This window comes from Equus asinus, chromosome 20, assembly GCF_041296235.1.
Source record: "Equus asinus isolate D_3611 breed Donkey chromosome 20, EquAss-T2T_v2, whole genome shotgun sequence".
NCBI lineage: Eukaryota > Metazoa > Chordata > Mammalia > Perissodactyla > Equidae > Equus > Equus asinus.
Window position 1 is genome coordinate 29,913,259 of NC_091809.1, and position 22,349 is coordinate 29,935,607.

The 22,349-nt window shown below is 48.2% G+C and overlaps 1 protein-coding gene across 2 annotated transcripts; it reads right to left on the bottom strand.

The window, feature by feature from the left end:
* Positions 1-134: 134 nt before the first annotated feature.
* VPS26B (VPS26 retromer complex component B) lies at positions 135-22,297 on the bottom strand. 2 transcript variants are annotated; one of them, XM_014862774.3, is made up of 7 exons: positions 21,634-22,265; positions 12,834-12,990; positions 7,712-7,876; positions 4,729-4,904; positions 2,921-3,063; positions 2,406-2,507; positions 135-877 (listed from the first exon to the last, which is right to left on the bottom strand). In XM_014862774.3, exons 1-7 carry the CDS (start codon positions 21,854-21,856, stop codon positions 848-850), a joined length of 996 nt encoding a protein of 331 aa, XP_014718260.1. In that variant the 5' UTR covers positions 21,857-22,265; the 3' UTR covers positions 135-847. The 2 variants fall into 2 exon arrangements, with proteins under 2 accessions (XP_014718260.1, XP_014718259.1); XM_014862773.3 differs by lacking the exon at positions 135-877 and having other exon boundaries at positions 1,075-2,507; positions 21,634-22,297.
* Positions 22,298-22,349: the final 52 nt, after the last annotated feature.

Genomic DNA, 22,349 nt, shown 5'->3' on the forward strand with positions numbered 1-22,349 from the left:
TAAAGCACTCACTCATCATTGTTCCCTGGGGCCACGGACATGGAGAGGGCAGGTGCTGTGTTGGATCAGGGTGGGGATCTGTCTTCCCCTGTGTGTGAGGTGGACACTGTAAGAAGAAACCACAGAACCTGGTGGACCATGGGCACAATGCCTCCAAGCCACAGGGGCTTCCTTTAATCAGAGAGACAACTGAAACGAGTTTTTTTTTTTTAAAATACAGCCATTGAAAAGACAACACATTAAGAAACATGTAAACACTGCAGCTGCTTAATTACAAGTTGCACTGCTTGGTTTAGTACGTATCTACTCCCAGGTATGTGGACCTTGAAAGGAGGGGGACAGGAGCCTCCCCTTACTTCCACAGTTGGACAGAGAAGTACAGGATGGGGGCAGAGTATGAGAAAACAGAAGGCCTGACTTGTGCACAGCTCTTGAGAAAATAAAAGCAGATTCTATCTTCTAGTTCTCCCAGAAGAAAGGTTTAAGATGTTAGGCAAGTTGGAAAATGAATTTGTGTTGTCAGTTAGGGGGCAGAGGAATTGGCAGATGCTTCCTAGTTAGAAACCAGCTATTCTGGGGGGTGTCCTAGAGCCTAGTCTCATGCTCCCAAGGCCACGGCCAGGAACACAGGACCTGCCTCCCCTGTACAAGTAAGCCCCTACCGTGATAATCCAAAGGCAGTGGGATGGGGGATCCTGTTCCCAGGGGATTGTCTGTCACACCTGAACTCGGGGTCCAGCATGGGGGAAACCACCTTACCTTCCTTGGTTCTGCTGCCCCCAGTCGACCTCAAGTGTCATCCCAAATGCCTTTCCCTCCAGTCTCAGTTCTGATCCATGAGCCCTGCTCAGTCAAAGGCCCACGACTGCACTGATTTCTGAGGAAAAGAGGAGTCCCCGTTTCCCACATTAACTGAAAGATGACACAGGAACCAACCCCTCTGCTTTCCAAATTACAGAGAACTCAGACCACCAAATATTGTACTTATTGGCCAGTGGGGTCTGCCTGGTCTTTCTTGGAAGGGAAGGGAGGCCAACTGGAGAGTAATCTTGATCATTTCCAAATGAGGCGAAAAAGGATGTCAACACCTTTACTGTGACAGGCCTGAGCACAGCACAACAAAGGAAAACCCCTCCCTCCTGTAGTATGACAAGAACACCCATGACAGTTTTTCTATATGTTTTTAAACAAAAACACCAATGGTCCTAATCTCTGGTCAGTCAATGGTGAAGATGAAGACATAATTTGGCAAGCAGAATTATTCTGAAGTTGTGTAGTAGAGTCTTCTGCTGAGGCCCTCATCTCCCTCCTCTAAGTGGCAGGCAGGTAGTGAAGGGGCTTGGGCGATAGTAAGACAAAACTTCCAACTGTGTGAGAGTAAGCCCCAATTCCCAGAAATTCAATGGAGAGCAAGGAGTGATGAGGACCCACTCTTAGGGAAGCAAAGCGATCAAGGCCCTGTCATGGGATCTCTTCTTAAAGGAAACAAATGCCCTTGTTTAGGATGCTGGCACCCGGAGCAACACCTGAACCACCCAGCCCTCAGGCTGGGGAGGAGTCCCATGGGGCAGGCAGACAGTGCCATGCAGTTACCATACTTCTTCCTCAGCAGGCCTGGCCTGTGTTCAACTCTGTTGCCATCTGTGCGTCACGCTGACCCTGGGTGTCACTGGGCCCAGAATTTCTCACGGGTGAGGGGACAGTCAGCCAAAGCCCCTTGCACAAGCTTCTGTTCCAGGACGTTATTGACCAGAATTCGCAAAAGACAGAGAAGGACTATGCCTGGGTCCCAGCAGTGAGAGAAAGGCCAGAAAGGAGGTGGCTTGTGGGAACTTCAAAGCACCACATCCAAGACTCCCAAAGAGGTAGCTTCCCGGGCTTGAGTCTCCCCCTGCCACTTAAGACAGGGCAGGCCCCATTCCTCGGCCACTACCTCAGGGACAGCAGAGAGGAGGACAAGACATGATTACCCAGGGCCCCACTGGCAGCTCAGACCCTGTATCAGGCAGCTCGGAGAACCAGGAGCCAAGAACGTCTGGTCTCTGCTCTCCTGTAAGACCCGAGGCAGTCCTGTGTGAAAGGCCTCAACACAAGGCTCTTTTTCCCAGAGAGACTAGCTTCCAGGACGCTGCCTCTCCCCATTCCCACATCAGCCACAGGATCACAAGGAGATGGTGTCCCAACCCAAGCCCCTTAGGTTCTTCAGAAGAAAGAATTTAAGTCAAAACCATGATTTGTTTTCAGGTTGCAAGAAATGGGTCAGCTGAGCATCACACCGTCCTCCCCCTTCCCCCAGCCGCTGGTGTTTGATAGATGGGGGTGCTGGGGTGGAAGCCCAGCCGCTGCCTGGCCCTGGGGGCCTACTGCCTGCTGCTGTTGTCAGACAGCTGGCTGGGGGTCCGCACCTCACCCAGGGAGGTTGTGCCCTCGAAGCGCTGTGAGGCGATGGCTGCCTGGTGGGACATGCTCTTCCGTACGATGTCACCCTTCCGCCACAACACCACTTCCTGCAGAATTGAGAGAGGGAGGCATGGGGATGGGCTTCCCAGAGGCTCCAACTTTCTCCTAGAGAATCTTAGGCAAAAACCTCCTCTGTTTATCTCTCGCCAAAGACAGCAGCTGTCCATATGCCCCGTCCCCAGGGCCCCTTTTGATTGCATGGACTGGAAGGGCAGTGTGATTGCAGCGGCTGGGCCCGAGAAGGCAGACTCTAGGCATTAAGTGGGGACCTCATTCCTGCTGTGGGACTCTGGGTAATCCAGTTTCCACCTCTTGGTAAACCAACAAGTGGCACAGAGACTAATAAGCTCTCTCCCCTGTACCGTTCTGCCTACCCTGTCAGAAATGGAGCCTGATCTTCGCAGGGGTGGTGCCCTTCCTGTTCTGTCTCTAGAGGTCTGGAGGAGGTGCCTGGCCTCACCTGCTGTTTGAAGTAGCGCCGCTCCTCCTCGTCGATCAGCACCAGGTTGAGGTAATAGCGCACGGAGAACTTCTTGTTGATGTCCCGCATGGTGGGGGTGAGCTCGTAACCCGCCAGGAAGAGCCGGATGGGGATGGACTCTCCTGTAGGGGCCAGGCGGGAATCAGACCGAGGGGCAAAGTGACCCTCTCTCCCCTATACCAAGTCCCTCTCTGATCTCAGCGGGGGACAGATGCCAGCTGAGCATGACACAGAACACTCAAGCAAATGCTTCTGCCTTTTGGGAAGTTGCATTCTGCTGCCAGTGACTTGCGGAAGCAAAAATCGTGGCTCTGCAATTCCATTCCCGGTCCTATTGCATCATCTGAATGTCCTCTCACCATCCCAATCCAGAGACCAGGGAGTACAAACAGCACAGGGATGTTATTGTTACGCATCTTTTGATGACATGCAATATGTCTGGCTTTTGGGTTTTCAAAAGTCAACTGTCAAAACTCAGCTAACTATCCTGTCACCCAGCTATTTTGACATCACTTCCTTCCATGCTAGTTAGTGTTTGCCCCTAAATACATCTCCACTCTCAGATGGATCACAGGGTGGGAGAGTGGTCTGGGAAACAGGAAATCCTCCTTCTGGTCCCAGGTCTCCAATAACCAGTTGTATGAGTTATGAGTAAGTCTGTTGCTTTCTCTGGACCTTAATTTTCTCATGTGGAAAATTATGGGATCAGACTACGTAATATTTTAGATCCTTTCCACCTCTAACATCATGCCTTTCCTGGTCGAAGAGGAACAAAATTAGGGCAGTAATTCTACTGAGAAAGGCCAAACCTATAATGTAGTCTAAAGCTAAATAGAAACGAACTTTTAATTATCTGCTGTTTTGTATCATTTCTCAGTGCCCCATTTCATTTGTACAGGAAAACTGTCTCTCCATGCACAGCTGGTGAAAAAATGGAAAATAGAGAGAGTCAAGAGAGCTCAGTTCAATCCTCCCAAGGACATGGCATGGTGACATCCAATAATCTGCTGTCAGTGTCCCCAGTCTTCCGATCTGCTAAATCTTTGACACCCCTCCTTCAACATGGAACAGATGCTGGGAATAAACTGAATAAAACCTTGGCATCGCCAAGCACTTCTAAATGAAAAACCACATTCTTTATCATCAGTTGCTGCAAAGCCAGTGAAGAACATAAATGATTGCTGCTTGCAAATAATCACATAGAATACCCAAATAACAAAGCTTTCAACTTCACCCCAGATGCTGTGTCAGCTCTGTGGGGGTGGGAGAGGACCGCTTTCGTCTGGTCTGGTTCCAGTGCTGTCTGCAGCACCTGGTAGTGCTGCCCATGGTATCTAAACTTGGTGAATGAATTCAGAGAAGGAATTACCAGAGCTAGAACTAAGTAACAAAAATGACTATTTTGCATTAATCTCTTGTTCTCTAGCATCAAAGAATGTCAGAATGCCAATGGGATACAGTAATAAAATGTTTAAACCACAATCTCCTAAAGCAGGACTTTTCACTTTTTTGTTTTTTAACAGGCATAACCCTGGAGACACCATCATCTAGTGCAAGCTCAGTGTATAAACGAGGTCCAGGTGGAGCTCTCCTGGCTGAAGGCGCGGTAGGAGCCTGCTGTTCCACAGACTGTGCCCTCCTTTTCTTCCCTGGTGGGACCCACAGTGTACAATTAGAGACTGAGAAATTATAGGTTAATAGGAAATCTTATGTTAACAGTACAATCCCTCAGCCCTCCCAAATCCTGTGCAGGCTTTAGGAGGAAGGCTGTGGTAGCTGCGGCTCACCTCTTACGGGCGCTCCATCCATGATCTCATACTTGGCTATTGTGTCGTTCTCATGGTACACATTGGGGCCCGTGCCTGTCGTTTCCCGTTTGATGATGTCTATCTCCATGTGCTTGATTTTGATTCTCACCAGCAGGAAGTATATCTTCCCTACAATGACATCTTTCAAGTGGTATCTAGGGAAGAGAAAGTAATGAAAATAAGAAGTGTGCATAGCAGCTGAGCCTTTGCACATTTACAAACCTCTGTGGATCCAGGGGAGCAGATGCTGCTATGCACCTTCGCTAAAGATGGAGCTGCAGTGCACACTCAGCCATACTCCACCCACCCTGCCACTGCAGAATGATTTCCCAGTATGTTCTTTACTTGAATCAAAGTAACTTCTGTCCCCTCCATTCTTCCATATACAACCCAAAGGATGTTTTTCCGGCATGTTACATCACCCACTCATGCTGACTCGTCTGATCTACCTCTTTACTACTTTCACTTCTTTCATACCTTTTGCATTTGTGTATGTGTTTTCTTTAGATATCCTAAAATGTGAGAGGCCAGTCCTACAAATGCAGGAACCAGGTCTCACTCTTCCTCTCTGAGCTCCACAAAATGTCTTTTGGGAACTGACCCTCAATGGCCCGCAGCAAACAGTTTGTCTGCTGTGGACCTGACAGGCCAGGCAGAAGGAGCAGAGCAAGATGCACACCTCATGCTCCATCGGCACCTTCACTCCGGGCTCTGCTCACATGGCTTGTGCTGTGTGCGCCGTTATGAATTCAGCCATGCTGCCTAACCCTTTCTGACCCTTGGAGCTTTCCTCTGGGCCAGTCAACAGGACTGCTGGGCTGTATGTGCATGACTGTGCATGAGGCATGGCAGACAGACAGCACGAGCTTCAGACCTGAAGCTCAGAATCACAGCACCCGAGTGTTGGTGGGGACTGTAGAATTTAACCTCCTTATATTACAGGTGAAGAAAAGAAAGTTTGAAGAAGATCAACAATTTAACTAGGATTGGAGTAGGGGCAGACACAGGATGTGAACCCAGGTTCTTAATTCCTAGGCATGCGTCCGTCCCCCCCCCCCCCATTTCATGCCACCTTTCTGCTTATAATCAAAGTGGGAAGACTGCAGACTCCAAGCAGATAACCTAAGAACACTCACAAAAGCAGAGTATAGGCCACTCACAGCAGTTTAGAAGGAATGCTTAGAGATCACAGATTCCAGGGGTTTTCAAACTTTTATAAATGGAACATTCCTTTATTCTAAATGAAATCTTCAGCAGAAGCATTAACGTGGAAGAAACACCAAAGAGCTGCTCTCGTGGGGGGCCCAGAGCCATGACCCAGCTCCTTTCACATTGCTCTTTCCGTGTGTGTGTTTGAAACCCACTTACCTGATCCAAGCCCCTCATTTTCAGATAAGAAACCCAAGGTACAAACATTTTAGTACCTGCTAACCTGAGCCCAACCTGTTTGTGGCAGAAAAGGACCCAATTCCGAGCACCGGGCTCTTTCTGCTACGTCATATAGAAGGTCGCTCGTTCTCACCCGGTGCAGGGCCAGGGTCGGGAGTATCCAGTCCTTGAGGGCACGGAACTGACTCTCTAAAGTGCCTTTCTCGTACTAAATTTGGTCTTGAACACACTGCTGATTGATGGCTATTTTGAGCTCCCACAAAGGGGAACTGCCTCCCAGCTACCCCTTCACCAGGTGGCTGGGTGCTGGTGGGCAGGCACTTCTGCTGGCTCCTTTCCAGGAAGGTGCGCAGAGCCCTGAGGCTGTGGAGAAGGGAAGAAGCCTGTTCCTCGGCATGCCCCGCCAGGTCCAGGTGGCCCTCCCTCCCAGCTCATCCCCCGATCTGGGGGGCGACACTTGGTTCTAGGCCAGGGGGCAGGGGAAAAAAATACATCTTTCCCTCACCCCTGTTCTAGGAAGCAACAAATGATTCTAGTTTAAAAACATCCTGTTCTCAGCCCCTTCACAAGAGACTCATCTGGCTTGGTCCTCACACCCCTGAGCCTCTGGTGATGGTGGGTCTGATGGGAGGGTCTCTCCACAGTGAGCAGCTTAGTTACAGACTGTGACTTTTTTTTTCACCTCTCTGTGACTAGAATATACTTTTTCTTTTTCTTTTTTGAGGAAGATTAGCCCTGAGCTAACATCCACGACCAATCTTCCTCTTTTTGCTGAGGAAGATTGGCCCTGAGCTAACATCCGTGCCCACCTTCCTCTATTTTTTATATGTGGGATGCCTGCCACAGCATGGCTTGATAAGCAGTGCACAGATCCATGCCCGGGATCCAAACCAGCAAAGCCCAGGCTGCTGAAGCAGAGCACGTGAACTTAACCACTGCATGTACCACCAGGCCAGCCCCCTAGAATACACTTTTACTTCTGCATATTTGATTTTCAAACATTTTCAGCAATATATTATATTGAAAAGAAAGGCGCTTATGGTACATTTTTGAACTGCAAGTTTTGTGATTTACACACAAATATTTTGATGTTCTAACAGTCAACATAGTTTAAAACACACGTGGCTTCCCAACTTGCCAGTTAAAATAATCTAATGATCTTTATAAAACAGCATCAAACATTCTTGGCCACAGTTCATTTCAGCTCAGGGAGGAGGCAGCAGACTCTGGTGGTGTCCAGCTTCCTCACTTCGATTTCTCAAGACATACAGTATGTAGGATACAAACAATACTGGAATGGTATTCTGAGATTCTTCTCATCAGCAGAAGGAAATAGCTGTACATAGAATCCAAAACAAATAACCTTATAGTTATTTTAGCTTGATTTTGAAAGACAGCATAGGATGTTTAGCTTAAATTTACCGTCTTAATTTAATATAGTTTAGTTTAAGTATGCACAGCATGCCACCACCACCCAGCAGAGGCAAGAGGCTCAGGCTTTGCATTCTGACCGAGTCCTCTCTTAATATCCCTAAATGAGTTCCTCCACAGCTGTGGGGGCCCAGACACTTACTTGGATTTATTGTACTCAAACTCGATGTGCAGGCAGTCCTCAATCCCGACCTCCATCTTGATGGAGGAGTTCAGCTCTGGGTACGTGCTGAGTGTGTGAACTACAATGTCCATCTCTTTGACAACATCATTGAGGCGGCGGCTGATGGTGGCTCGAAGGAAATACCTGTGGAGACAGACATGTCATGAAGGGACACTCCCAGTCTTCAGATGCTACCCGGTTCACGCACCGAACTGACCCACTTGAGAAACCCCTTACAGTGGTTAACCTCTGGGGCTTTGTAATCTTTCGCGAATTTGCCTCTGCAGACTCTCCTCCAGAAAAAATGGACATATGCACTTATACACAAAATTTCTAATTACAATTCCAGGGAGTTCAAAGACCCTTCCCCCAAATGCCTTTTGGAGCCCATGCTCTTGGCTAAGAACCCTGTTCTAAGTAAAAGTGATTTCTTGCTCCATACTTCAATAGCATGCTCTTTTTAAGTCTTTCATGGCCCTCACCACTATCTATCATGTATTTGTGAACAGGTTTTAGTTCTTCAACTAACTCCTGACTTTTTGGGCACAGGGACCTCTCTTATACTCTTATATATGCATGCCTGCTTATTTAACAATATCAATCAAGGAGCATTTTTCAAGTCCCTTACAGTTAAAAGAGAAGAATAGGGGATGGAGAAATTAAGTCAGTTAGTCATTCAGCAAACATTTATTGTTAGGCACAGGATGATTAAGACATAGTGTCATGAGAAGCTCAGAGTCCACCGAGGGGATGGGGAAATAAACAGAAAAATTAGAACACACGGCAAGTGCTCATTCAGATACAAGAATCAGGTGCTATAGGGAAAGACAGAAGGGCATTCAGGAATAGCAAACCTTGTCAGTAAAGGAGCAGAGGGAAGAGAGGACCTGCTATGAACTCAGAAAGCCTCTGCTGAACCTAGGATGCTGGGGGAGGGGCTCCTGTGGCAGCTAGGGGTAAGTCAGAAGGAAGGCAGAGACACAGCCCCTGGAGGGATTAGTATGCCGAGCCTGGCCTCTATGGCCTGCTACTTCAGCATGGCCTTCCCCAGTATCCCTGTCCCCTTGACTTATGCTAACACCCAATGAGGGAAGAAACACCCCTTTAGTTATATTTTCCTCTAAATAAAACTTACATGATGCCCACTGCCTGTCAAGCATTCCTGGAGAAAGTTGCTAACCAGATCAACTACACATTTAGGCTACTCTCCTCTGTGTGGCCCAAACTGCATTTTGGCAATCGTTTTATTCATCTCAGTAACTTGCCTCACATTCCTCAAGACATCTGCTCCTAAGCCATTTCTAACTGCTCAGGCTCTCAAGCCTCCCCTCCTCCTCTCTGTGGAGGACATCATTTTTACTCCGCTGAGAAGACGAAGACCTTCGGAGTCAAGATTTACAGCTTTCTCCCTTCTCTGCTCTGTGCTGTTTCTTACTTAGGGCCTAGGTGTGTGTCTGTATCTTTGCCCATCCTTTCCTCCTTCCAACAGTACCTCTCTCTCTCAAAACCTTTTCTCCTCCTCCATCTGGCAGAATGACTCTCAATCTGGAAGCACATTACAATCACTCGCCGGGGAAGGCTTTAAAAATCCTGAAGCCCTGGCACATCTGGCATGTACAGGTCCTGGAAAGGGATGCAGGCATTGACATTTATAAGCCTCCCCAGAGATTCTAATGGGCACTTGGTAGGGAACCACTGTCCAGCACCTTGATCCTTCAACTTCAGGAGAGCTTAGTAGGGAACCACTGTCCAGCACCTTGATCCTTCAGCACACTCAATCTCTCTCCAGCTAAAGGCTTCTGAATCCTTTGAGTTTATAAAAAGTCCTAAACTCATCAATCCCCACAACACCCTCCAGGCCTTACCCTCTTGACACCTTTCTTCAGAAACAGCTGTCACCGAGGGGTCCTGTTCTAACTAGTGCAGCTTCTTCCCCCGTTGCCACTCCTGACCCTTGCTTCTCTCTCTACCACCCAACAGAAATTGCCCTCCTGAAGGTAACACATGGCCTCCCACTTGCCAAATCCAGTGGCCTTTTTTTGGCATCAGTTCTCCATTAGAGTGTAAAACACTTCCTCCTCCTTGAAACGCTCTTCCCTGGTTCCCCAGGAGGTTATTACCCTGCTTCACCTCCGCCTTCCTCCTCCTCATATCCCCAGTACTCCTGTGGGTTCCAGGCTCCTCTTGCCCTGAGCTCTCCTCCTTCAACAACCTATCACTTATTACCTCTGAGGAGCCGATTCCCAACAGTGCCCTTCTCCATCCTGGCTGCTGGGCTTGCATTTCCAATTGTCTAGTGAGCTTTACACCTCTCTATTCTGCCAGTGCTTCAAACTTTAACATTGGATGAATAATCTTTTCTACAAATCATCTCTTCCTCCTGATAGCCCTTGGTCTGTATTTCCACTCATTGGTAAATTCTGTTGATGTCTATTAAATTCCCCATTTTCTGCCTGTTCCCATTAACTCTTGACACCTCATCCTAGCCTTCTAACAGTCTGTCTCCACACTCTTCCCATCCATCAAATATTACATACTGACTTTAAATTAATCTTCCAAAAGAACCAAAACCCTGCCTAAAAAGAAAAGAGTCCAAAACAATCTTTTCATGTTTTCTCTCTGCCTATGTAATAAGACAACAGCTCTTAATCTGGAATTTACATCTTCTATAAACTGCCCTTAACTAATTGTCCCTTCTTTACTTCCTCTCTTTTTCAACATGAACCCTAAAGTCTTCATCTCATTTGGACAGCAACACTTTTTTTTTTTATTGTGGTAAAATATAGAAGGAATTCAGAGTATGCCACCCCAAAATCCTGGCATAAGGATTACATTGAGCTGAAAGCAACTGAACAGGAGCAGACACAAGAAAACTGTCTGCCCTCCCCCTCTCTACCATGAAGGGCAGGACCTTCTTAATCCCTAGACACTGCACCAGAGAAATATACCTAACAAAGCTTGCTAAAACCACCTCATCTTCCATTGTTTCCCCCACGTAGGCACCTTCCCACGATCTGCTGCCTCTAGAAGCTCAAAGTCCCTTTCCTTTGTCTTGGCACTTCTCTGTAAAGTTACTGTTCCTCTGTTAAGATGCCCACGTGAGTCTAAGTTCTAACCACCCCTTTGAGTTACTGATCACCAAGTTCCATGTATGCACAATGCACACGTGAATAAACTTGTTTTTCTGTTGCTCATCTGTCTTTTCTCAGTCTAATTTGCAGGGCCTCAGCCAATGAACCTAAGATGGGTAGAGAAAAAAGTGTTTTTCCTCCCCTACAATACATATATATAACATAAAATTTACCATTTTAATCATTTTTAAGTGTACAGTGGCATTAGGTACATTCATATCGTTGTGCAACCATCACCACCATCCAGTGCCAGAACTTTTTCAACTTCCCCAACTGAAACTTTGTCCCCAGTAAACACTAACTGCCCATCCCCTCAGCCTCTGGTAGCCACCACTCTACCTTCTTTCTCTACCATTTTGACTACTCTCAGTGCCTCAGATAAGTGGAATCGCACAGTATTTGTCTCCTTATCACTGGCTTTATTTCACTTAGCATTATATTTTTAAGATTCATCCATGTCATGGTATATGACAGGATTTTGTTCTTTTCAAGGCTGAATAACATTCCATTGCATGTACACACCACATTTTGTTTATCCAGTCATCTGTTGATGGACAGTCAGGTTGCGTCCACCTTTTGGCTCTTGTGAGTATGTTGCTATGAACGTGGGTGTACACACCCTGCTTTCACTTCTTTTGGGTATATACCCAGAAGTGGAACTGCTGGATCTTATGGTAATTCTGTTTTTAATATTTTGATGAATTGCCATACTGTTTTCAACACCTTTCTTTCTAACATAAAAACATTTAAGAGAAATCCACCCCAAAAATAAAATTAAATAACACTAAATCCCACAGCCACGTTTAGGTGACGACTAGATAATCCTCAGCGTTGTTGTCTTCTCTAAGAGCTGGTATGAAATGCTGTCCTTAGTGGGGGTCACGTCAAGTGTTTAGATCTCTCTGCAAAGACTGAAAAAGAGGAGCCTACAATCACTCCTCCGACGGAAGAGGGGAGGCCAGGGAGAAAGAAGGGAGGAATGGTCTTGCTGCAGTCTGCACCATCCTAAACCCAGGCCTTGAGGTGATGAAGACAAGCTGACCTTATGAGACAGCATCAAGACCTGGAACCCACTGTCCAGAGTGATGGAGGAAGTATCCCAGTGACATCACATAATCTCGGGTGACATCCAAGAGTCACCTGCCGTGGATTTTTTTTACCCCAGAGGCCCTAGGGTCAGTTCCTATCCTCAGTTTCCAAGACTGGAATAATAAAAACAATCCCATGTACTTAAATCATGTTTATTAATTTTTTAAGAACTTGTCACATGGCATCAACGTCTTATTCTCTCATCACCTCAAAATATGGAGAAGACAGATCTAGAATTAGAATCCAAATCTTTTACCCACTTTTCAAGTGAGAAAGCGGAGTGACAAAGCTCAGGATCACACTGCTGTTGTGTGGCAGAGCTGGACCAAGGCTCAGTATGTCCTGATGCCCAGCCAGTGGTGTGCTGGAGGTAGCTTGTACCAGTGTACAAAAGCCAATTGTTGAATTTTCAGGAATTTTATGAATTGGTTGTTAAACACAGCAATTATTTATAATTAAATTATATAAACTTACAACTAACTGTACTGTATTAAAAACAAAGGTACTACACACTAAAAACTCACTGCTTCCTAATTATTTTGCTAGAGTTTACACCTAGTGTCTCCGTACGATGGTAATGCTACATATAGGTGGCTACTGTACACCTCTTTCCAATTCTGCATTCAAGGACATCAGGCTGGCAGCTTGAAATAGGCCATGGGGGGAACATTTACACTATGGAAACCGACAAATGCGACAAGCTAGGAGGAGTTTCTCCTCGCAGAGAGCCTGCTGTCAAACATTTACCAGCACACACTGCTCTCAGCACTTTTCCTTCTTGATACCCATAAAAAGATCCTCAGAAATGTGGACAGCTTCAGGTCCTCATCCACATGGGGCAGCTTCTGGAGCAATGTGAGTAAACGACGGGCACGACTTACCGCAGCTTCACGTTCTGCCCTGTGTAGGACTCATACGGCTTCTCCACATGGGTGAATTCAAAGTCGAAGGCCTGTGACTGAGAAATTTCTCCGGGCCGAGCCAAATCCTTCACCAGGGACACAAACTCATGGTGGTTCCCACGATCGTAGTAGAGTTCTGGAGAGAGAGCATCAGCCTCCTCTACCAGACCCCGAGCTACACGAGGCCTAGCAAGGGGCTCCAGGCTGCAGGAACCCTGCTTCTGAAAGCCCTCCCCACAAAACAGACTTCCTCCAGCCTTGTTTCTGACTCCTCCCTTCTCCTACTCCACCCCTTCACGGTATCCCCACAAGCTGCTCTGTCTCCCTCCTACCTTTCCAAACACTCTTCCGTTCCATACAGAGAAATCCTGCGGCCCAGTAAGAACCCAGTGTAACCTGCTCCAGGACCTCAGGGCAGCATCTCAGCAAGCAGTACATCAGGGGAACCGCTATCACAAACACACTTCTCTAAACACATGTTTAAATCTATTTCTAACTTTTGAAAGCATATTCATAGTTACTAAACCATATCATCCGTATAACAACCTTGCGAGATAGCTAGGACGGACCTGCTAACATGGCAGTAATAACACAGCCCACTTCCTAAGGTTTTGTGAGAAAGAGAGGTGGTAAAGCAGGGACAGGACTACAACAGCAGCTAATAGAGAGCAGATGCTCAAACAGTATTAGCCACTGGCTGCTACTCTCTCTCAAAAAGGCATGCATGTGGCCAATCTCACAAAGAAGCTTTAATGTTATCCCAAACTTCAGTGAGCATCAGAACACTTGGAGGGTTTGTTAAAACACAGATTGCTGGGGGCTGGCCCCGTGGCCGAGCGGTTAAGTTCGCGCGCTCCGCTGCAGGCGGCACAGTGTTTCGTTAGTTCGAATCCTGGGCGCGGACATGGCACTGCTCATCAGACCACGCTGAGGCAGCATCCCACATGCCACAACTAGAAGGACCCACAACGAAGAATACACAACTATGTACCGGGAGGCTTTGGGGAGAAAAAGGAAAAAATAAAATCTTTAAAAAAAAAAAAAAAAACACAGATTGCTGGGCCCCACCCTACTGTTTTTGAATCGGGGGTCTGCGGCAGGGCCCGAGAATTTACATTTCTAACAAGCTCCCAGGGCATGCTGGTCCTGCTGGTTCAGGATCCACACTTTAAGGAACACTGCTCTAAATTCATCCTCCTCTGGCAATAGTTCTGGTATTTCTTTGTAAGTTCGTGCCACCATGTGTCCTACATTATTTTATGTCTGTATGTGCTGTGCTATTTAAGCATTAACTTCTGCTATATGCATGATCTTTAGAGAAGGCCTAAATCCCCAGCTTCCTGGCACCCCCCAGTACCTGGCTGTGCGGTAGGGACACTTCATACTGACTGTGATTACCCATGGCCACATCAGTCAAGGTACCACCCCTCGGGTATTTCTGGGCTCCAGTCCTATGCTAAGCTGCAACCTGCAGGGGTGCAGACCACCCAGGAAAATGGACCAGGCAGAGTATATTTGCCACTTCTGCTGTTGGCTGCTTGGGGACAAATAGACAGGTCCACAGAGAGGAGTGTCTGGGACAACCGGCAACTGGGCCTGGTTCCACGTCTCCAGAGCACAGCAGGCGATCCCTCTCAGGGATAACCTGGGCATCAGGGGCAGGGGGCAGAGCTGCATCTGCTCTGGGTCCACTTGGACAGCACAATGTCTGAACCCTGATAAGGATCGAAGCTTTCTTGAGCCCAAGAAATCAGATCTCCTGCCTCCCAAGAGCCAATGCAGTGTCCAGCCCTGCGCTGGGAAGAACCGTGTCCAGAAGGAGAAAATGCTCTCAGGCGGTGTTTTCAGCCTGAGTGCAAAGTCAACCCCTTGCTGCCCTAGGGCTGGCCCTGACAAACCTATTCCACAGGGAACCTTCTTACCCCAGAGAGGGAGACATTCTAAAGCCAAGTGGGCCCTGTCCTAAGATTTATTCACCTGTGAAGGTGGCAGGAGTGTGGTTAATCCAAACTAGTGCTGCCACCTCTGTATGAATGTACACGGTATTCTGCGATTACAGCTTGTTGCTGATTTTCTATGTAGTTACACTTTGATCCATCTTATATTACAAACAATCCACCTTCTCTTCCAAACACTAAATGGAATCAGCAGTGGTCAGCATTCTGGGTAGTGAGATCCACAAAACTGCTAAATGGGAGACGAAATTCACAAACTGTGTGGGGAAACGCTCAGGTGAGGTGAGTAACCCATTGCTCATTTTAAAAGCCAGTAACTGTGCCCCCCAATAAAAGTAAAGAAGTGCAGTGATTGGGTAGGAACAGAGCCACTGCCAGCCCATGACTAGGGCTCCTCACTTACTCTTCCTGGTCCACTGCTACACGAGCCCTTGTTGACAGTCCTGGCTCCTACACGGGAAGTGTTCCCTTAGCGGGGAAACCTGGTACCTCAGTTCCCAAGCACTGGATTCTGGCCATAGTTTCAGGAGAAAACAGCAGGCAGAGCAAAACCCCAACGTCCATTAACTTTAAGTGGGAAATCCCAGAGTCAAGAGAAAGATGGAAGGAGAAGTATGGAAAAATACACAGATATGATCACACAGCCCAAAGGCAACATGAGAAACAAAACAGAGAGGGATCCAAGAGTGCTCTGAGAGCACCCAGGCTGCCAGCATCTGAGAACGCCAACAATGGTGTGCCTGACCCAGCTGGGGAAGCTGGCTGGGGCCGGGCCTTTGGCAGGAGAGGTCCGTCCCTGCAGGGCACCAGGCTCTCCCTAGTGCTCTTCCTGCTGGACACATGTTAGCACCAGCTCCTTCATCAGTGTCACGGAAGAGTGGCCACTGTGTAGTCTGAGTGGGGCTGGACTGGGCTTTTTAATTTATAATTCACAAGCCACTTGCAATGCTTTTGCAAACCCTGTGAGGCAAAGGGGCAAAAACAGTAGCCATACTTTGTTATTTGCCAGAAAGTTTGGTTTCCTCTTGCATAAATTAAAACAGAAAATCCAAGGCTGTTCTAGCAAGAGGTCTGGGCCCTAACGAGACTATAAACTACCTCTCTTCTGTCCCAAAAATGTAGCCACAAGCCATCTCTAGTTCTCCCCAACCTCCAAGGCCCTCAGGGACCAGTCATCTCAAGCAGGAAGTAGGAACTGACCAAGTTTTTTGTTAAGGTAACTTCTCTGTCTTGAGCCTCCTTCTTAGTCCAACAGGAGGAAATGACTTTTGTAGTCAGGATGTCTTCATGGTGAAACTTGCCACCAACGGTTAAGGAGTGAATGTGCCACTTTGGAAGGAAATTGAGCCAGCCTGGCATCACAGGGTCATCCTGTGACAGACACCCTGAGAGTTCCTGCTGGGCCAGGGCCATGTTGGGTCCAGGCTTCACGCTGATCTTGGAAGATACTAAGTCAGCAAGAGCAAAAAGTCCTCCGAAGAGCCTCCTCTTCATCCTAATTTTCCAGCCACTGTCTGCTGACTGGCAGCCCAGTCAAGACTCGTGCTCGCCACATCCACTCCATCTCCTGGACCCTGGTCAACTTGCTGGCGCAGTAAGGCCTCTGGGCTGCCACACCCACCTCAACACAGCTCTACTTCAAGCCCTGCAATACCTTACTAATGGGCCAGAATCAATCCATTTAATCTCAATGTGCCTATTAAGCATTTCATGGGTTAATGAATTAAAATACAGAAAGCTTGTGGAGTTTTTAGAAGCACAAGCTTGATTGATGCTGACGGGTTCAAGTATATCCAGTAGCATTAGTTTTAAAAACTTAAAAACTCCAGGTACTATCTCTCTGGCTTCAGAGGGCAGGGTATTCATGTCCGCCTTCCTCTGTAAGTTTGACCTTCTAATTACCTTTGGTTTACTTAACCCCATTAGTCTCCAAGGTGGCCCAGCTCTGCCTTACATCCTCCACTGGTGTTCCCCAAGTTAATCCAGCTGAAAAATGGCCTCTCATTCTGCTGTTACAGAACTTTCTTCTATCTTCTCCTTCTTCTAGCTATTACAGAACTTCCCTCAATGCTCCTTACATACCACATTGCATTCTTCTAAAAATGTGGGCCATGAGCTGCTAGAGTGACATGGGAGATGCCCTCACCATATGTTTGTTGGCATTGTTAGAACCCAGACTAGGCCATAGGAAAAAGTACAGTAGGTGCAGGAAGAATCCCAACGTGGCTCAAAAACATTTGAGGATAATAGAAAAACAGATACAACACAGGTGAATCAGTGAGACCTTATTGTACTCTCAGGGGGCAAATTCAAACTGCAACCTCAGAGCGTTGGTGCAGACCTGAATGGACCACAGGTACGACAACTCTCGTTTTCTTATATACAGGGAGAAATCGGCTTCAACTTGGCATAAGAAAGCATGACGAAAGAAAGACGCAAGAGCAAGTGAACTGACACCTAGTTTTACTGCTTCCTTACCCAAGTCCCCTCAGTCTTCGCAGTTCTCAGTGGCCTGGAGTAAGGCTGCACCTAGCTCGTCGACGCCTCCGCCCGAGCACAAGCTGGAAGCCCGCGTCTTAGCGTAACCAGCAAAGCAAACCTGTACTCACCCTTTCTTTCATTAAAATAACTCTGGTTTATCCAGGAGGAGATGAGAAAAAAATCCAGGGAATAGCTTCTGTAAATTCCTGGATCTGACCAGTGTATCCACTTAGCAAACAGCGACTGAGCACCTACTTGGTGCTAGCCATTGAGACAAGAGGTTAGCCACTGGACTGACAATGGACTGAGGCAGGCGTGGCTTTCAGGGGCTCAGAATTTAGTGAGAGAGACAGACAAGTTAAAAAAAACAAAGTCACAGGCTTGTCACGTCCCGCTTAAAAAGAGGTACCAAAGAGGCCTGCAGAAGCAGGGGAAGGAGTGCTTCAGCCAGCCTGGGGAGGCTTTCTGATGGTGTCATGTTTGCTGGGCTTTAAGAATGAGGAAGAGCTTGGGTGGAAGGTCATGCCTTTCAGAAAGATATTCACATACAAAGGGAAGATGCCAAGACACTAGAAGGAACATGATACTCTGAGCAAACTACAAGCGGTGAGGGTGAAGGGTTAGGGAGAGATGAGGTTGGAGAAAAAGGCAGGGGTCAGCTCAGAAAACAGTTGCATACGCCCTTCCCTTTAACCAAGAGGGAGTCAATGAGAAGAATCTTAAGGAGGGGACTGACAGTGTTAGATGTGCCTTTTTGAAAGTTCATTCTCACAGAAGATGAACTGAAAGAAGAGGAAAATAAAGGCAGGAAGACCAGTTAAGAGGCTGCTGCAAACAGAAATAACAAGGGCAGTTGCATTGAGAATGGAGAGGAAGCACAGACTTAAGATACATTATAGAACTGCTGGAGAGGACCAAAACTTAGAAGCCAATTGGATGTGTAGGAGAAGGAATCAAGGGTCTCAGATGACTCCAAGATTTCTGAGGATGAACGGCCCTGGGATGCCAAGGCCAACAAGGGAGAAAATAGGAGATGCAGCAGGCTGGGGCTGGAGCAGAAAAAGAAAGGGGCTTCTGTTTGAGATGTATCTCTGAGGGGCCTGTAGGGTAACCAGGTGGAGATATCTAGTGGGCAGTTGGAAACGCAGGCATGGAACTCAAAAGAGACGTCACGTCAGAACGAAGAAACAGCTCGGGAGTCATCAGAATACAAGAAGGCACTGACATTACGGGTGCAGATGAGACTGCCACAGCAAGTTACAGAGGGAAAAATGTGGGCCAGGGGACAAAAGTCACCCTTCTTCTTGCCTACCTCCAAAACGAAGACTGAGATAGGAGCTTTTCTGAACAGGGTCTGGGTCACTATGAGGAACGGGGGGTCCAAAGAGGCCCAATGCAACAGATAACCAAACAGCTGTCTGTGCAAGGACTCTGTGTAGAGTCCCTTCCATAAAGTTTTCACTCGGGCTAGCAAGTCTTCCAGGAGAAGAGACTGGGAAGGCAACGTGGGGATGCAGACAAGGAAACCAGAGGGGAGGCTAAGCTGGAGCAAACATTTCCCATGGAGAGTTTGCACAGGAATCAGGGGTGACTGCAGGGTGACATGTTGTAAAGGTCTAGCCCCTGGAAACTTCTTGATGGATCAAGCTTAATAGGGAAGAAGAAAATGACAATGATCATCTTAAGCCTCTTTTACTGAGTACCTACTGAGTACCTACTGAGTGCCAAGCCCTGCACTTCACGTGTATTATCTCTAGTCCTCACAAGACCCTAGCAAAGGCTGTATCATCACAGACCAAGCCTTATCTAGTTTCAGTAACCCAGTCTGCTTGACCCTCAACTACATACCAGGCTGTCCCTCTAATGGATACACAGGTGGGACAAATACACTTTCTTCAGGAAGGATAGGAAATTAACCATAAGGATAAGAAGGGTAATTACATAAACCACTTCATTTTCAAGCTGTGGAACTCTTCCCAAGAAGAAAGGAAGGAAAAAACAAAGAACCCAATCCAAGAGACTATGGTTTACAAGAAGAAAAATTCTGAGTTAAAATGGAAATCAGTGAAGAAGGTGGACAGAGCATAATGATATTAACTTTCTTACCCCCGTTCAGCAAGACCCATACTGTATGTTACCCATATAGCCCAACGTTAGATCCTGACCGGAGTTCCACCCACATCATACATAGTCAAAGAATGCAATGAAGGGGAAAACCACATGACCACAACTTCAGCAAAGTTACTCACTAGCCTCGCTCTGGTACCCTGAGGTCAGTTCATAGACTGTCTTAGGTATATGACACAAATACACCATACTCTGCAAGAAGCATGATCCCTTGACATCTCAACATTCTCACAAGGTGATTTTGTTATCCTTGCCTTACAGGTGAGAGAGCTGAGGCTCAGAGAGGGGCTCAACTTCCCCAAAGTCACAGGGTCAACTCAGCACACAGTGCTCAGGGGCCCAGGAAGAGTTATTAATGGAAGCAATAGAAGGTTCTCAGAAAACTCGGCAGGGATGCTGTCCTGGGATTCCAGGAATTAGACAAGAAGCCAGGCAGAGCAAGTACAGCAAGCAGGCTCCTCCACTTCCCGTCATTTAGACTAGAGGGAGGCCTGGACACCGTTGCCCCTGAACAGCTCATTTCATCATGTTGCTGGGGCAGGGGACAAGCCAGTTGTCTTTCACATATCAATGAGGTATCACCACCTGGATGATGGTAGAGACACAGACTAAACGTGCCTGTCTACACTCATATTACAGAGCCAAAGAATCCATGCAATCAGTTTAAAACTGCTACTTTAAAATACTAATTCTAAGTAGAAAAGGCCTTTTTGACTTTCTCATCTATTATGCTAAGCATAAAATGCTTTGGATTCATCCTGTCTACCCAGTGGTTTTTTTATTAGGGGTGATTTCACCCTCCCGGGGACATAAGGCTATATCTCAAGACATTCTTGTGGTCACAATTTGGGGGTGCTCCTGGTACTTGCTGGGTAGAGGCCAGGTATGCTGCTAAACATCCTACGACAACAAAGAATTATCAGGCCCAAAACGTCAACAGTGCTGCCGTTGAGAAATTCTATCTCAGCCAGAAGCAGGAGAGCAGAGGGGATGAAACTCATTCTTCATCTTCCTTTCTGGTACATAAAAGGCTACTCATTTTGGATTTAAAGTAACAAATAAAGGTTCCTATAGGATCAGCCAGTCTTCAAGCTGATTTCATTTTCTTCAATGGTGAGCAGTGGACTGCAGAGACAGGCCATAAAGACTCCTTTTTCCAGTTTCCTCCTACCTGTGCCAGTGTTTCCTGCCTCTGTAAAAGGGAGAGTTTGCTGAATCTAAGGATATGAGAGCCAGTGGTTAATGAAGTTTCACAGAAAGTCCCTAAAACCAGGGGTATACATGCAGCGTGTGGAACAGGGTATGAATTCTCTGCCAGAGGTTTTTTTCAGCTCACACGAGTATTTATTGTGAATCTACTCCTGACCTAAGGACAAAAACAATTTATTTCAGAAGGACCTAAGAGTTTTAATAAACACAAGACTCAAAATAGTCTTAGAATTGCAGACAACCTCAACTGCACTGTCACCTCCCAAAACCTTCTGTATCGTTACTGCTTTTTACTGTCTAGTTCTAATTATTAATGATCATGTTTGAAAACTGCTGGGCCATTGAGAAATTTTGATCATTTAATTTTGGTCTTTCTTTGTCTTTAAGAAGAAAATAAGTCAGTTGAAAACTAGCATTCTAATAAAGAAGTCTTAGAAATACCGGCTAGGTAGACAGCAAGCCTGAGGCTGAAGACTGCAGGGCTTCTTTCTCAAAACATGTCCAAGGATAGGCAGTTCAGAGCTAAGGTGAGATATAAGATACTAGTGAGCCGACCCTCTCACAACACATCTACAAGAAAAAGGAGTGGATGGGCGTGCAAGTAAGTGAGGCACAGAGGACCAGCTTAATCTGTCTGACAGCTGTGCACGTCCAGACGACGGCAAAGGCGGTGCTGGAAGAACGGTCTCCCCGGAACAAACCCACCTGCAGGCTATGGCAGGAGCATCTCACTCCGAAATCCTGGAGGCAGGGAGGAAAGCTGGGCGGCAGGCTGAAGGGAAACTAGGGTACCGGGGCCAGCTGCCCAGCACGACGCACCCGGCAAGCCTGCTCCCCGTGCTTCCGCGCCCTCGGCGCCCCCACCCCTCGCGGTGCGCGGTCCCTTTGGCAGGGAGAGCGATCACGAGGGACAAGGGTCCGGCAGGCCGCGCCGCGCCCGCTCTCCCGCCCCGGTCGGCGCCCTGACCCGGCGGACGGCCGCGGAGGGAGGCCCGGGGCCCACTCACCAATCTGCCCGATGAACTCGATCTTGATGCCCTGGTGCTCCAGCCGCTTGTTGGGGTTCTTGAGGGCGAGGCTCACCTTCCCGGAGACCGTCTCCCCGTCGTAGAAAAGGAAATATTTCTCCTTCTTCCCGTCCTCCGTCTTGTGCTCCGCCCGCTTCCTACTCTCCGCATCGTTGAGCAAGATTTCCACCTCCACACTCTGCCCGAAGCCGAAGAAGCTCATCTCCCCGCCGGGCCGGCCGGGCCGGGCTCGGAGGGCCGCTCCGCTCTCCGGGGCGGGGACCTGCGGGAAGGCCAGAGGGCTGCAGGCGGACTCAGCCGCGCCGCAGGCGGGGGCGGCGGAACGAGCCCGCGGCCCCGGGAGGGAGCGGGCCGGTTGCGACGCCCGGAGGACCGAGGCACCGCGCCCGCAGCCCCGGGCGAGCTTGAGCGGACGGCGGCGGAGAGCAGCTAGAGCGGGCGGCGCAGCTCCGCGGCAGCTCAGAGGCCGGACGCGCGTGGCCGAGGCCGCCCACCGCAGGGTGCGGCGCCGAGCAGCCGAGCAGCCGAGCAGCCGAGCGAGCCGGCCCGGCCTGCCGCGGAGCTACGCACCCAGGCGCTGGCGGCTGCGGGCGGGGACCCCGGCGCGCTGCGGTCGCCGCGCGCATGCGCAGGCCTCTGCCTCAGTCGCCGTCGCCGCCGGCCGGCGAGAGGCGTGCTCTCCGCGCATGGGCAGT

What these genes read in the sequence shown, in the direction of transcription:
- VPS26B (XM_014862773.3), bottom strand. Translation starts at nt 21,856, where the DNA reads ATGAGCTTCTTCGGCTTCGGGCAGAGTGTGGAGGTGGAAATCTTGCTC. An exon ending in CGAGTTCATCGGGCAGATTG is followed by an intron (nt 12,991 to 21,633) that starts GTGAGTGGGCCC and finishes CTCTCTCTCCAG; the next exon opens with AACTCTACTACGATCGTGGG. An exon ending in GGCGCTACTTCAAACAGCAG is followed by an intron (nt 2,508 to 2,920) that starts GTGAGGCCAGGC and finishes TCAATTCTGCAG; the next exon opens with GAAGTGGTGTTGTGGCGGAA.